The 12514-nt window shown below is 37.2% G+C and overlaps 1 protein-coding gene across 1 annotated transcript in view; it reads left to right on the top strand.

Annotated features, from left to right (window-relative positions):
* FAM13A (family with sequence similarity 13 member A) overlaps positions 1–8121 on the top strand; it is a 104312-nt gene extending 96191 nt beyond the window's left edge. The window contains exons 17-19 of the mRNA XM_044681590.1: positions 2247–2431; positions 3347–3448; positions 7528–8121. Coding sequence (XP_044537525.1) covers positions 2247–2431; positions 3347–3448; positions 7528–7654 — 414 coding nt within the window. The 3' untranslated portion in view covers positions 7655–8121. The remainder of the gene's footprint in view (positions 1–2246; positions 2432–3346; positions 3449–7527) is intronic.
* Positions 8122–12514: the final 4393 nt, after the last annotated feature.

Genomic DNA, 12514 nt, shown 5'->3' with positions numbered 1-12514 from the left:
GAGACAAAAAGATGGGTGGGGGACAGAAAGAGAGGAAGGAAGCAGAGGGAGAGAGGGAAAGAGACAGACAGAGATAGAGAGAAGGGAAGGAGAGAGAGAGAAAGAGGGAAGGAGGGAGAGAAAAAGAGAGGAGGGAGAGAGACAGATGGTGAGAGATAGGAGGAGGGGTTGGAAAGCAGGAGAGGGAGGAGACAGATAGATGGGGGGAGGAGAGAAGAGGAGGGAGAGGAGAAGATGAGACATAAAGAGTTGTCTTTGGAATCAGGAAGGGTTCAGGTTCTCCTTCCAAAAATTGAATTTGGACCTGAGTTCACACTCCAGCTTTGTTTCTTCAAGTTGAGTCACATTAGCCACAAGCATTTACTAAGCACAAACCATGGGCTAAGCACTGGAGAGGCAGAGGAAGAGGTGAAAACAGCCCCTGCTCTCAAGCAGCTCACAGTGTAATGTGAAAAACAACATGCAAACAAGCGATATACTGCAGGTTAAAATAGAAAGGAAGATTCTTGCTGTAGGTAGGATTTTAGCTGATGGGGAAGAGCCAGAAAGTGAAGACTGAGGAGGGAGAGAATGGGGAGCACAGGAAAATGCACAGTGTCAGGAGACAGAGTGACCTGTTCAAAGAATAGTAAGGAAGCCAGTGTCAACAGAAAGTGCAAGGCCGAAAGGAGGGAGAGAGTTCAGGACTGATTTTCTTTCTTTTTAATCACATCAGGCCCTTGTTCTGTTGACAAGGAAGTAAGATGTTCGATTCCTTTTTTAAGAAACAGATTTGCAAAATTAGGTTGTATCATTCTAAATCCATATTTTCCTCAAACAATTCCTTTGTTAAAATGACTGAAAAATTTTTACGTATAAATTCCAGATTCTCTTTTCTTATTAAATTCTGCAGCTATTATGATCCAGAAAGCTATATCTCCTATGTAGATATGTGTAGCCTTGCAGAATAGGTTTCATGTAAATCAGTTTATTTTGAATTCATGACTTCATACAACTGTTAAGGGAGCCATTTTAAGAAAGAACTCTTCGGGAGGCAGCAGGTGGCTTAGTGGAGAGGAAGGCCAGAGACAGAAGACATTGGCTCCAAATCTGACTTTAGTCACTTTCTAACTGTGTGACCCTGAGCTTTAACTCCCATTGCCAAGCCCCTCAGTGCTCTTCTGCTTTGGAACCGGTACACAGTATTGATTTTAAGACAGAATGTAAAGGAAATAAAGAAAAAGCAAGGGAAGGAGGAAGGACGGGCTCTTTAACCTTGAATTTCAGCATTTTGAAGAAATCTCTACAAAGTTTCTTCTCTTGCCTTTATTTGAAAGTTCGGCATCCCTAGCATGAATTACTCATTCTTTTGGTTACCATTTTTAACCTATTGCTTCCTTGTAGATTTGGTTTTTATCGTGAGAGAAATATAGAAAGCTCATATTGTAAACAGCTCAGTCCTTGAGAATTCTTTGAGTTTGGAAATATTCAGAAACTTCATGCCTTCTTAAACCAGCATTAGATAAAAGTTTTTGTGGTCTCCTCAAATGTTTTCTAAGCTCTTTCCCCCTCCTCCCTCTATAAGCAATCACAAAATAATGTTTCCCAGTCTCGTTTCCTAAATGACAATGTCCAGGCTTCTTCACTAGAGATCTTTTCTGACACTGTGTATCACTTCATCAGGAACATTATTCCTTCAAGTCTCAAAGCAACAAAATACCCGAGATACGGATGCCCATATAATTGTGGCTCTGGGTTTCATCAGTCCATTCATAAAAGTTCTAGTGGGGATTTTCAGCCCGCCTGTTCCTCTTCAGTGTGCTTATAGAACGTTGTAGTGCTTATCATTTGTCTTGTTGCCTCTTTTATTCTTAAGGGGGCAGGTAGCAGGCTCAGTGGATTGAGAGCCAGGTCTAGAGATCAAAGGTGGCTTCAGATACTTCCTAGTCACTTAGCCCCCATTGCCTAACCCTTACTGCTCTTCTGCCTTGGAACCAATACGCAGTATTGATCCCAAGATGGAAGGTAAGGGTTTAAAAAAAAAAGAATTTGAGCTGCTTACACTGCTTTTCTATTTGGTATCTTTGGGTCTGTGTGTAAATACCACTCTTGTAAATACACTTAAATTTCATTGTATTATATATTTGTATGGAGAACAACATGAAATTTTATTTCTGCATGTTTGCGGCACCTTACAAGTTATCTTTTCCATCATAGTTATCAGTATATCTGTGATGATGAGAGTAACCGGATGTGTATCTCTCCAGGGAGAAGGGGAAGATTCATCAGATGAATACATCGCGAAGCAAGATTTTGGGATCCCCGTAGAAACTGACTTCTACTTTCTTGATCAGCTCGAAGACGTTGATCGCTTTCTTTCCCCAGTGGATGATAGGTTATATCTAAAAGGTGGTCACGATATGGGAGTTCCCAACCTTCATGCTGCATCTCTGTATGTCACATTTCTTACAACTGTTTTCAAAAGAAATCACTTTTATAAATTCTATTTTAAAAATATTTTTAAGTTAAGATAAACATATAGACCAAAAAAGATATGACTTATTTAGGAAATATCTTCATGGGACAGTGATTCTCTAGTCAAAGACCTAGGTTCAAATTCACCTTTAATTATTATTACTAGTGTGGTCTCACTGGATCTCAGTTTCCTAAGTAGGGAGTTGGACCAGATGGCATCTGAGGGGTCTTCCAGCTCTCCATATATGATCCTCTCACTTGTGTAGAATAAGAGTGACTTTTATTCATTAGTTTAGAGAGCTTTATTTATTTTCTTCCTTCCTTCCTTCCTTCCTTCCTTCCTTCCTTCCTTCCTTCCTTCCTCCCTCCTTCCCTCCCTCCCTCCCTCCCTTCCATCCTAACTTCCTCTCCCTCCTTCTCTTTTTTTCTTTTTTAAGAAATTTTCCATCTTAGAATCAATTCTGTGTATTGGTTCCAAGGCAAAAGAACATTAAGGACTAGGCAGGAGAAGTTAAGTGATTTGTCCAGTGTCACACAGCTAGGAAGCATCTGAGACCAGACTGGAATCCCAAACCTTTCATCTCTGGGCCCCTCTATCTACTGAGCTCCCTAGTTCTTGCTTCAAAGAACAAAAGATGTTTAATAATTGGCTTTATATGGAACTGTCCTTCACAATTTGGTACATCCTGTGCACAGATTTCCCCTCTTCTTATTTTTAAAGCCCTAAGGATACTTCAATAGAAAAAGTTTACAAATTTCACCCTTCTGCCTCAAAATTTTATTTTTAACTGCTCCAAAACTGTCCAGAATGTTCACTGGTTTGCCATTTCATTGCATTATTTTATTTTTCTGTTTGCTTAATTTTGTTTTTTTCCCAATTTTTCATCCTCAGAAATGAGCTTTTAGAACTACTTCAAGAAATGAAAGAAGAAAAGAAAAGACTTCGAAAAAAAATTCATGACTTTGAGGATAATTTTTTCAGACAAAACTCAAGGTATTACATTCCCCTGCCCCCTTTTCCTCCCTAATCCATTGTATGCTTGTCCAAAGGGAGAAAAATACCCTGAAGATTCACTGTGTTACTTTCCTTGAGTCTACCTTCTGAGGTGGTCCCTTCCCACCATTTTGAGAAGCCTATCTTTTGCTGTTTCATTAAATGGTCTCCATAGAAGTTAGGGTCTAAGAAAGAAGTAAAATGTAAAGTACTATTCTATAGGTAGCAAAACAATTAGATTTGAATTAATTTTTAGAAAGCTGAGATTAGGGAGAAAGATGAAGCACAGGGAAGAATGGAAAGTAGCACCTTAAAATTTTACATTTAGTTGATTTATAAGAATCCAAGTTGGTGTTGGAGCAAAAATGATCATGAGGTCATGGGATTACAGACCTAAAGTTGGAAGGGATCTCAGATACCATCTAAGACATCCCCTTCTTTAACAGATGAGAAAACTGAGGTCACAAAGATAGTATCTGGTGGGATTTGAACTAGAGTCAGCACTCTTTCCTTTATGCTGTGCTTTCTCTGACTCCGTATGGCAGGGGTCTGCAACCTTTTTTGGCCGTGAGAGCCATAAATGCCACATTTTTTAAAATGTAATTTTGTGAAAGCTGTACAGTATGTTTAACACTGAATACAAGTAAATATGTGCTTTTTATGTAAAGACAACACTTTTAAAGTACAATAAGTCTCCCAACTATTTTTAATAATGTTATTATGTGCTAGCCATTGATGAATAAAGTATGTTAATGTGACTTCTGGTGCTGCATGGTTTTGCTGATTATTAATCAAAATTATTTTGATTATTAATCAAAAAACAAGACTTAATGAGGCAATATAGTTCTGATATAACTGCACACCTACATATAAAACTCCTTTACACTAAGAAAATTGCTGAAATAAAGAGAGAAAAATTCAGGGAAGAATACTTTTTCCTCTCCCTCTCTTAAGTCAGGCAACAGGAGAAGAAAAAGCTGCCGGCCTGCTGGTTAAGCCATTTGGCCACATAAATTAAGTAGGAGATCAGGAGATTACAGAAAATAACATGACTTGTGTGCAGGCATTAGTAAGTAGTCGGGGAGGAGGGTACCTTTACATGGAAAACTGGCCAGGACACATCACACACATTTCCTGGTACAGGTGTTATCAGTGCTGCCTACTCAGTCATTCTGTATCAAATGAAACAACTACTGGGGAGAAATGCTTCTCACTAATGAAGCCTATGTAAAGATGTGATCTGACTCTAGTTCCCCTTTAAGAGCAGGTAGAAAAGTTAAAAACAATAACAATCCCACAAATAGGGAGTGCAGACCCCATGAATGCCCTGAGATAAAGCCATGTAAATCAGAGGCAGAGGGGTAGAGAATGTAGACAAAAGTGATCAATCACTATACAGAACCCCAAGATGTTAGTAACAGGTGTGGAAAGAGGAAAAGGAGGGCAGAAGGAGGAACGCACAGCACACCTACCAAGCCGAACTAAAGACCAGGATTTGTCTCGCGCGGCAATATCAATGAGGGAGCTTCTAGCTTAGAAGATAGTCGCGGTACCAAAAGGATCATGTGAGGTATCACGTGACACACGACCTCATGCGTAAACTGTTAGTTACTGTGTCGCGATGACTTTATGGCTCTTGCAGAAAGAGCCCTATCTGGCCCTCAAAAGAGCCAGATATGGCTCGAGAGCCATACATTGCCGACCCCTGCCTTATGGAATAGTTCTGCAAGCATTTAAGAGACATCCATATGCTGAAAACAGTACGGCAGAAACGAGGTATAGACCAATAAAATGGGTTTATGATTTAAATAGAAATGGTGATCCCATAAGTAAATCAGGGGAGCATATAGACCTGTTCATAGACCTGTCAGATCTATGGAGAAGGGAAAAATTTATTACCAAACAGGAGACAGAGAACATTACAAGATAGAAAATGAATGATTTCGACTATATTAAATTAAAAAGGTTTTATAAAAACAAAACCAATGTAACCAAGGTTAGGAGAGAAACAACAAACGGGGGGAGTGGTATTTAAAAATTTCTCAGATGAAGGTTTTACTTCCCAAATATGTAGAGAACCAAGTCTAATTTGTAAGAATACAAACCATTCCCCAACTGAAAAATGATCAAAAGATATGAATAAGCAATTTTTAGGTAAAGAAATCAAAGCTATCAATGATGTTATGAAAAAGTGTTCTAAATCCCTCTTAACTAGAGAAATACAAACTAAAACAACTTTGTGGTACTAGCTTACACCTACCAGGTTGGCCAATATAACAGTAAAAGAAAGTAGTAAATGCTGGAGGGGATGTGGCAAAATTGGGACACTAATACATTGCTGGTAGAGTTGTGAACTGATCCAACCATTCTGGAGGGCAATTTGGAACTATGCCCAAAGGACTATGAAATAATGCAAATCTTTGATCTAGTAATTAATACCACTACTAGGTCTTTATCCCAAAAAGATTTTTAAAAAGAACGAAAAGACCTACTTATAAAAAATATTTATAGCTGCTCTTTTTGTAGTGGCAAAGAGTTGGAAATTGAGGGGATGTCCATCCCCTGGGAAATGGCTGAACAAATTGTGGTAAATGTCGGTGATGGAATATTATCGTGTTGTAAGAAATGATGAGCAGGATAATTTCCAAAAAAAACTGGAAAGATCTGCAGGAACTGATGCAGAGTGAAATTAGCAGAACCAGGAGGATATTATATACACAGTAAAAGCAAAATTGTGAAAGACTTAGCTACCAACAGCAGTACAATGATCCAGGACAATTCTGAGGGACTTACGACAAAGAATCCTGTCCACCTCCACAGAAAGAACTGTTGGAGTTGGAATGCAGAGCACAGCATATGACTTTTCACTGTAGTTTTTTGGATGTTTTGGTTTAATATGATTATTCTCTTACAAAAATGAACAATACAGAAATATGTTTTGCATGATAATACATGTATAACCCAGATCAGATTGCTTAACCAGCTCTGAGAATGGGGAGAGAAAGGAGGGAGGGAGACAATTTGGATCATATAATTTCAGAAAACTTATGTGGAAAATTGTTAATATATGTCATTGGTAAAATATCTTTGCCAAAAAAAATAAAAATAGAGTAAATATGCTGGGCTCATGTCAGACAGCTTATAATTCATTTTTTTAGATGAACCAATACTTTTATTTTTTTTACATGATTCATCTTTTTACTTTCCCCTTCACCCCCACATCTAACACACATTTCCACTGGTTTTAACATGTATACAGCTTATAATTCAAATGAAGAACAACAAAAAATTGTTCTATTTTCTTAAAAGGATCCATTTCATCCTTGTGCAGTTTCTGTGAGAGATTTTAAAAGTAGATTTCATTTGGCAAATAAGTTTATATAGTATGACTTTAAGTACTTAAAGTCTCATAAGTCAGAGAATGAACTGCATAAAATACCTAAAGAATCTTTTTTTCTTTCCAGTTAAGTTTCAACCATTAAAATAAATTTTTCCTTCAGCAAACTAAATGTCATAATCTCCCTAAATCCACTGACTTCAAAAACCCATTCTGTTATAAGTAACAAGGAGTTTGGGGAAACATTTTTTTTAAATACTGCCATAGAATTGAGTCTGAAGAAACTGTAGAGATCATCTAATCCCACACCTCATTTTTATAGTGGAGAAACCTGAGATCTAAAGAAATTAAGTATAACAAAAAGTGAAAATTATAATAATAAACCTGTATATCTAATTTAAATAATTGAGATTGGTCTTAGGACAAATATATTCCTTTTTGCTTTTCATTTAAAAACCATATTACTTTTTTTAAATATACATTTTTAGTGTTATATTCTACACACAGCTTACACAACTCAATGTTCAAGAGAAAACTTTAAGTAAACTGCATACGAATGTAAGCCAAATGATCTTTGTTTAAACCAACCAAAATTTTCCTAGAGACTTGGGTTAATACCAAATGTTTCTGGTTTATAATTCTTGGAAAGACATGTAAAAGAAAATGTAATCTCTATGTCGTAAAGAAGATTATAGGGAAAAGGGGGAAAAAATTAATATCATCTCTCTTGTGTTTTCATTAGAACTGTCCAGAAGGAAGACCGCATTCCAATAGCTGAGGAATACAATGAATACAAACATGTGAAGGCAAAAATAAGGCTCTTAGAGGTCCTCATCAACAAGAGAGACATTGATTTAAACATCATGTGAAAAAAAAGCATCTCTTCAGAAAAGACATAGTTGGATTGAGTGAATGAAGGTGGTCTCAGTCCAAAGGATATCTTCTGCGATACAGGCTGTGTTGTCTGTGGGCTGGTCACTCACTTCTATATTGTCTACTGAGAAAGGAACCTCCGTTTAGGAATGTCATATCCAAGTCAACATTTATGCATACACACATACCTTCATCATGGTGGAAACTTTACTCCTGTTAGTAATGGCCACCGTTTAAGTTTAGAACCACCAATCCTCCACGTGACCCAGAGCTATTCAACAATCTAAGAAACGCGAAGGACAATTCCATTCCGCTCCGATAAAACCGAGCTCAGGACTTTGATTCACTTCTGGAGTTTTTGTGTTCTTTTTGGACCGTGAGTTAAGCATTTCTGTGAATTAGAGAGCCCTGTATGCTTCCTTGGCTCCATTGTGACATTTTAAACAGCCTGTCCTATCTACCATGTTTGTGCATGTCTTGACTTTTATTTCAACTCAGATTGATGGCAGCTCAAGCCAGAATGGCAGATCCATCCTTCCTTCCTTTCTTCCTTCCTTCTTTCCTTTCTTCCTTCCTTCCTTCCTTCCTTCCTTCCTTCCTTCTCTCCCTTCCTTCCTTCCCTCCTCCTCCTCCTCTCTCCTTTCCTTCCTTCCCTCCTCCTCCTCCTCCTCTCTCTCTTTCTCTCTCTCTTCTCTCTTTTCCTTCTTTCTTTTAAACCCTTAGCATCTGTCTTAGAATCAGCATTAAGTTTGATTCCAAGGCAGAAGACAAATAAGGACTAGACAACTGGGTTAAGTGACTTGTACTAGATCACACAGCTAAGAAGTATCTGAAGTCAGATTTGAACCAAGGACCTCTCATCTCCATGTCTGCCTCTCTCTATCCACTGAGCTACCTAACTGACCCCCAGTACTATCTTGAGTAGTATTTTTCTCTTATGTTTCTTCAACTGAGCAATAGTTTCACTCCTTGGCTATGACTGCTGCCCAGATAGGTTCATGAGAAGACAACAGAGGCAGTAACTTTAAATTAAGTTAAATTAAGAGTAAAATTAAGTAATTAGTTCTACTAATTGGAATGTTACCTGAAAAATGATTAATCTTTCTCTGATGGATTTTAAAAGTTAAAAGTTCTCATTTATACAGAGATTTCAAAAACCCATTCTATGTAACAAAAAGTTTGAGGAAACATTTTTAAAAATATTGCCATAGCTTGTTAGAGACAGGAGAAACCATAGAGATCATCTAATCCCATACCCTCGTTCTTATAGTTGAGAAACCTGAGGTCTAAAGAAATTAAGTTCTATGATAAAAAGTGGAAATTATAATAATAAACATGTAGATCTAATTAATTAAAATAATTGAGATTGGTATCAGGCCATCCACATACTTATTAGCAGCTACAGTTTATGTTGGCTATTTTCCGATTTAAAAAAAAAGACAAGCATGGAGAATTCTTATTTTAAATGCCTGGGTATGAGACGAGGTAGTCCTGGGTCTTCTTTTCTTCTGTTAAAGGCAAAAAGCAAGGTTATAATAGGAAGCCAGAAACTGAAGAATACATTATTTCTTCAAAGGTGATATCCAAGGCAGAATATTTTTCACATCTTTTTCAGTGAAAACATACTGAAAATGTAAGCAGGAAAAAAGTCTATTGTTGATTCATTTTAGTTATCTGGCTGTTACCTTTATCAGAGAAAGTTCCGTGGAGCCGTCTGCACCCAGCTGACTGTTAGGACCAGGGAATTGGAAAACTTTGAATTATCCATTTCAAACGTTGACATTTTAAGTGTCACCTTAATCCACCCTAAGATTTATCAACTTTTCTTCTTAGGCTCCAAATCAACCAAGATTTCTTTATGGTTCACAGCCCTCCCAAATCTCGAAAGGGTGTGCTTTGGAGGAACTAGAATACATTTTTGATGCATGATTTGATTTTTTTAAAGTTTTGTTTTTCTCCCAATGAGGGCACTTGATAGACAAACATGCCTGTCCCATTTGGAGGGCCGCCCTTTAAACTGATACGTCTGTTCTTTTAAAGCTGATTGATCCCAAATGTCAGAGGTGGATGTCTGATGTAATCTTTGCCAAACTACTTTTGATGAATGGCACTGTAGCCCCAAAGCGGCTTTTCTCCATTTCTGTTAATTACTTGAAGAATTGCTTTAAAAAAATGGAGAGGGGAGAGAAGGATGCCATTCTTTTTAAGGAATGTTAAGCATGAGCTCAGTGCTAATGTTTTCCCATTTTGATTCCCTACACAATGAGAGTGCATAGCTGAAAGGTAAATTGTGAATTTTTAAAATTCAAAACTGAGATTGAACATTGATAGTGGGTCTGGATGCTTTACTTTACCATTATATGACAGATTGTTATTATTCTAAAGAGTTACAACTTAAGAGATATAATGTATTTTAATGATAGTTTCTATTTTTGAAATTGAATGGTTAATAATGAATTCTACATAATCAAAATTATATTTTTAAAGAAAAATTTTGCATATCTTAAAAAACCTTAAATATGAGGGTATATCAATTGGAACATACTACTATTAACTTATTTTGAAATTCATCTATATCTTTGAAAAAACCTATAGAAAAAAAATCTTACATTACTAAATTATAAAACCCGAATCAACAAATGTTATTGGTATATCTAAATGAACAAATTTTCATTTGGCTACTGAGTAGCCAAAAAAAATTAGTAAGAAATCTTCATTTTCAGTTCTAATTTCCTCTTTGATTTCCATTAATTCAAATACATATGCCTATAAAGCAGCACTTTTAAAAATTGTTTTTAAAATAGCTCAAAAATTTATTTGTAGACATGTTACATGCTATACTGGTATGTAAATAAAATAGTCATGAGACAAACTTGTTTCCACTGCACCAAAGTTTGCAAAGTGTTATATCATTGACATAAGAGTTATTTTTTTGACTTTGCATGGACAAGAGCATTGTGGAGTGACTTATTTTTCTTTTTGCTCTTTTGGAAATGTGCATGTTTATTATTACCAAATGCCAACAAAAAAATAAAAATAGTCACGATGAATAATAATTAAAATAAAAAGATGTTTGATTATGAGAATTAAAGAAGGCAAAGGCTTATAATTTTCACAACAAGCACACACATGCAAGATTTTAGTAAGGGCTATTTTAAAATACATAAAAGAAATAAGAAAACACTCTTGTGTCTGTACAGGAAGAGCCTGCCATCTCTATACACATTTGTTAGCCTCAAGTTCAAAGAACATTTGCACACAAGAACACCGACTCAGCCAAACTGGAAAAACAAAGCGAAAGGCTTTGTTTGCTCGCCTTTGAAACGTCCTGTTGTGCACAGATTGTGTGAGGCTGCTTTATTTCTGGACGCTGGCTTTAAGTGACGATGGAGAAAGGCCGTGGCGGTCACTCACAGGTTAGAAATGGCCCGCTCCGTCATCTCCCCGCGGCCTTTCCTTTTGTCCTTTTAAACATCTGAAGAACGGACGTGGTTGCCCACATTTGGAACGCTGCCTCGTGGCCAGTCTCGTGCCCACGTATGGCAGGTACAAATTGAACATTCTGCCTAGAGAACGTGACGCCTTACACGGTGTGTAATAATTTAAATGCGTCGAGGGGATTAAACATTTTCCAGTGAGTATGAACTTGGGCTGTCCTTTCCAGGTGCCCTAAATTAACTTAAATTCACATTTCAGGGGATTTCTGTGTTTTTGCTTATTTCATGCTTATTTTATAAATAAAAGTAACCTTAGATTATTGCAAGTGTAAGAAGAGCATGAGGAAAGAAGGAGAATGTTCTCCCCATTGCTAGGTTTGGGATGCAACGCCGTTAAGACAGAATGCCTTGAATACTGGACATGCCATTTTTCTTACATAAAAATCATTTGTGGTAGTGACTATTGATTTGGAAGTGAAGCTAGGAATGGGCTCTCCACACAATTGATCCTTAGCTGGGGTTAACTCAGAACCATATGCAAAAGTTCCTTAGAATGTTTATTTTGGTGAAATGTCGATCTGATTAAACCCATTTTATAGTCAAACTCATATATATTTTTAATGACAGTAAATATATATATATTATAAATGTATAAGCTGCATCTTGGTTTTGGTGTTTGGTCTAAAGAAAGAGAGTAGTTTCTAGATCCTTAAAAAAAGAGAGCAGGAAGCAGGCTCCCTAATACCACACTGTCCAGCCATGAAGCCCCAAGGAAAAGAGAAAAAACAGACAAACTCTATATTGTTGCCGAACAAAGTTCTCTGTAAAGCCCTGAGTTTGTCAGGACATCCTTCCTCCAGTTTGTTTTTTAAAGTCCAATTGTTTTCCCTCTAGAATTCAAACTGCCAGTTTTAAAGAACTATGATTGGGGCATAAGATGGCTAAAAGAGAGGAGTTTAATATTCTGCGCACACCCACATTTCTTCTAATGTTAGCTTTAAAAAAGACTGATAGAATAATGAATGCCCTGTCTGTGACCGAGGATTCTGAGCCGTGAAAGCCTTCCTCCTGGCGTGAGTGCTCATGGCGCCACGCTGGGCGCCATGCTTAATGATGGCGGTCTTTGGGAACTCGTAGAGATCAAGCGAATCTGTTTCTATAACTCTGAGCGTGATGTACACCTACACACATGTATACACACCCAAAGCTCCATTTTCATTTACGAAGATGCTGCTTTAGAGAGAGATTCCTGTTTCTCCGGAGAATCCTCATAACCTTGTGAGGTGGGGGCTATTATGACCTCTGTTTTACATTTGGGAAACTGAGGCAGAGTTTAAGTGACTTGCCTAGGGTCACATAGCTAGTGAGTATTTGAGGTTCAAGCCTTTCTGAATAGCCAGAATTTATATAGCATATATA

This window comes from Gracilinanus agilis, chromosome 6 (assembly GCF_016433145.1).
Source record: "Gracilinanus agilis isolate LMUSP501 chromosome 6, AgileGrace, whole genome shotgun sequence".
NCBI lineage: Eukaryota > Metazoa > Chordata > Mammalia > Didelphimorphia > Didelphidae > Gracilinanus > Gracilinanus agilis.
Note: the sequence above shows the minus strand (reverse complement) of the source record. Positions and strands in the feature narration are given on the sequence as shown.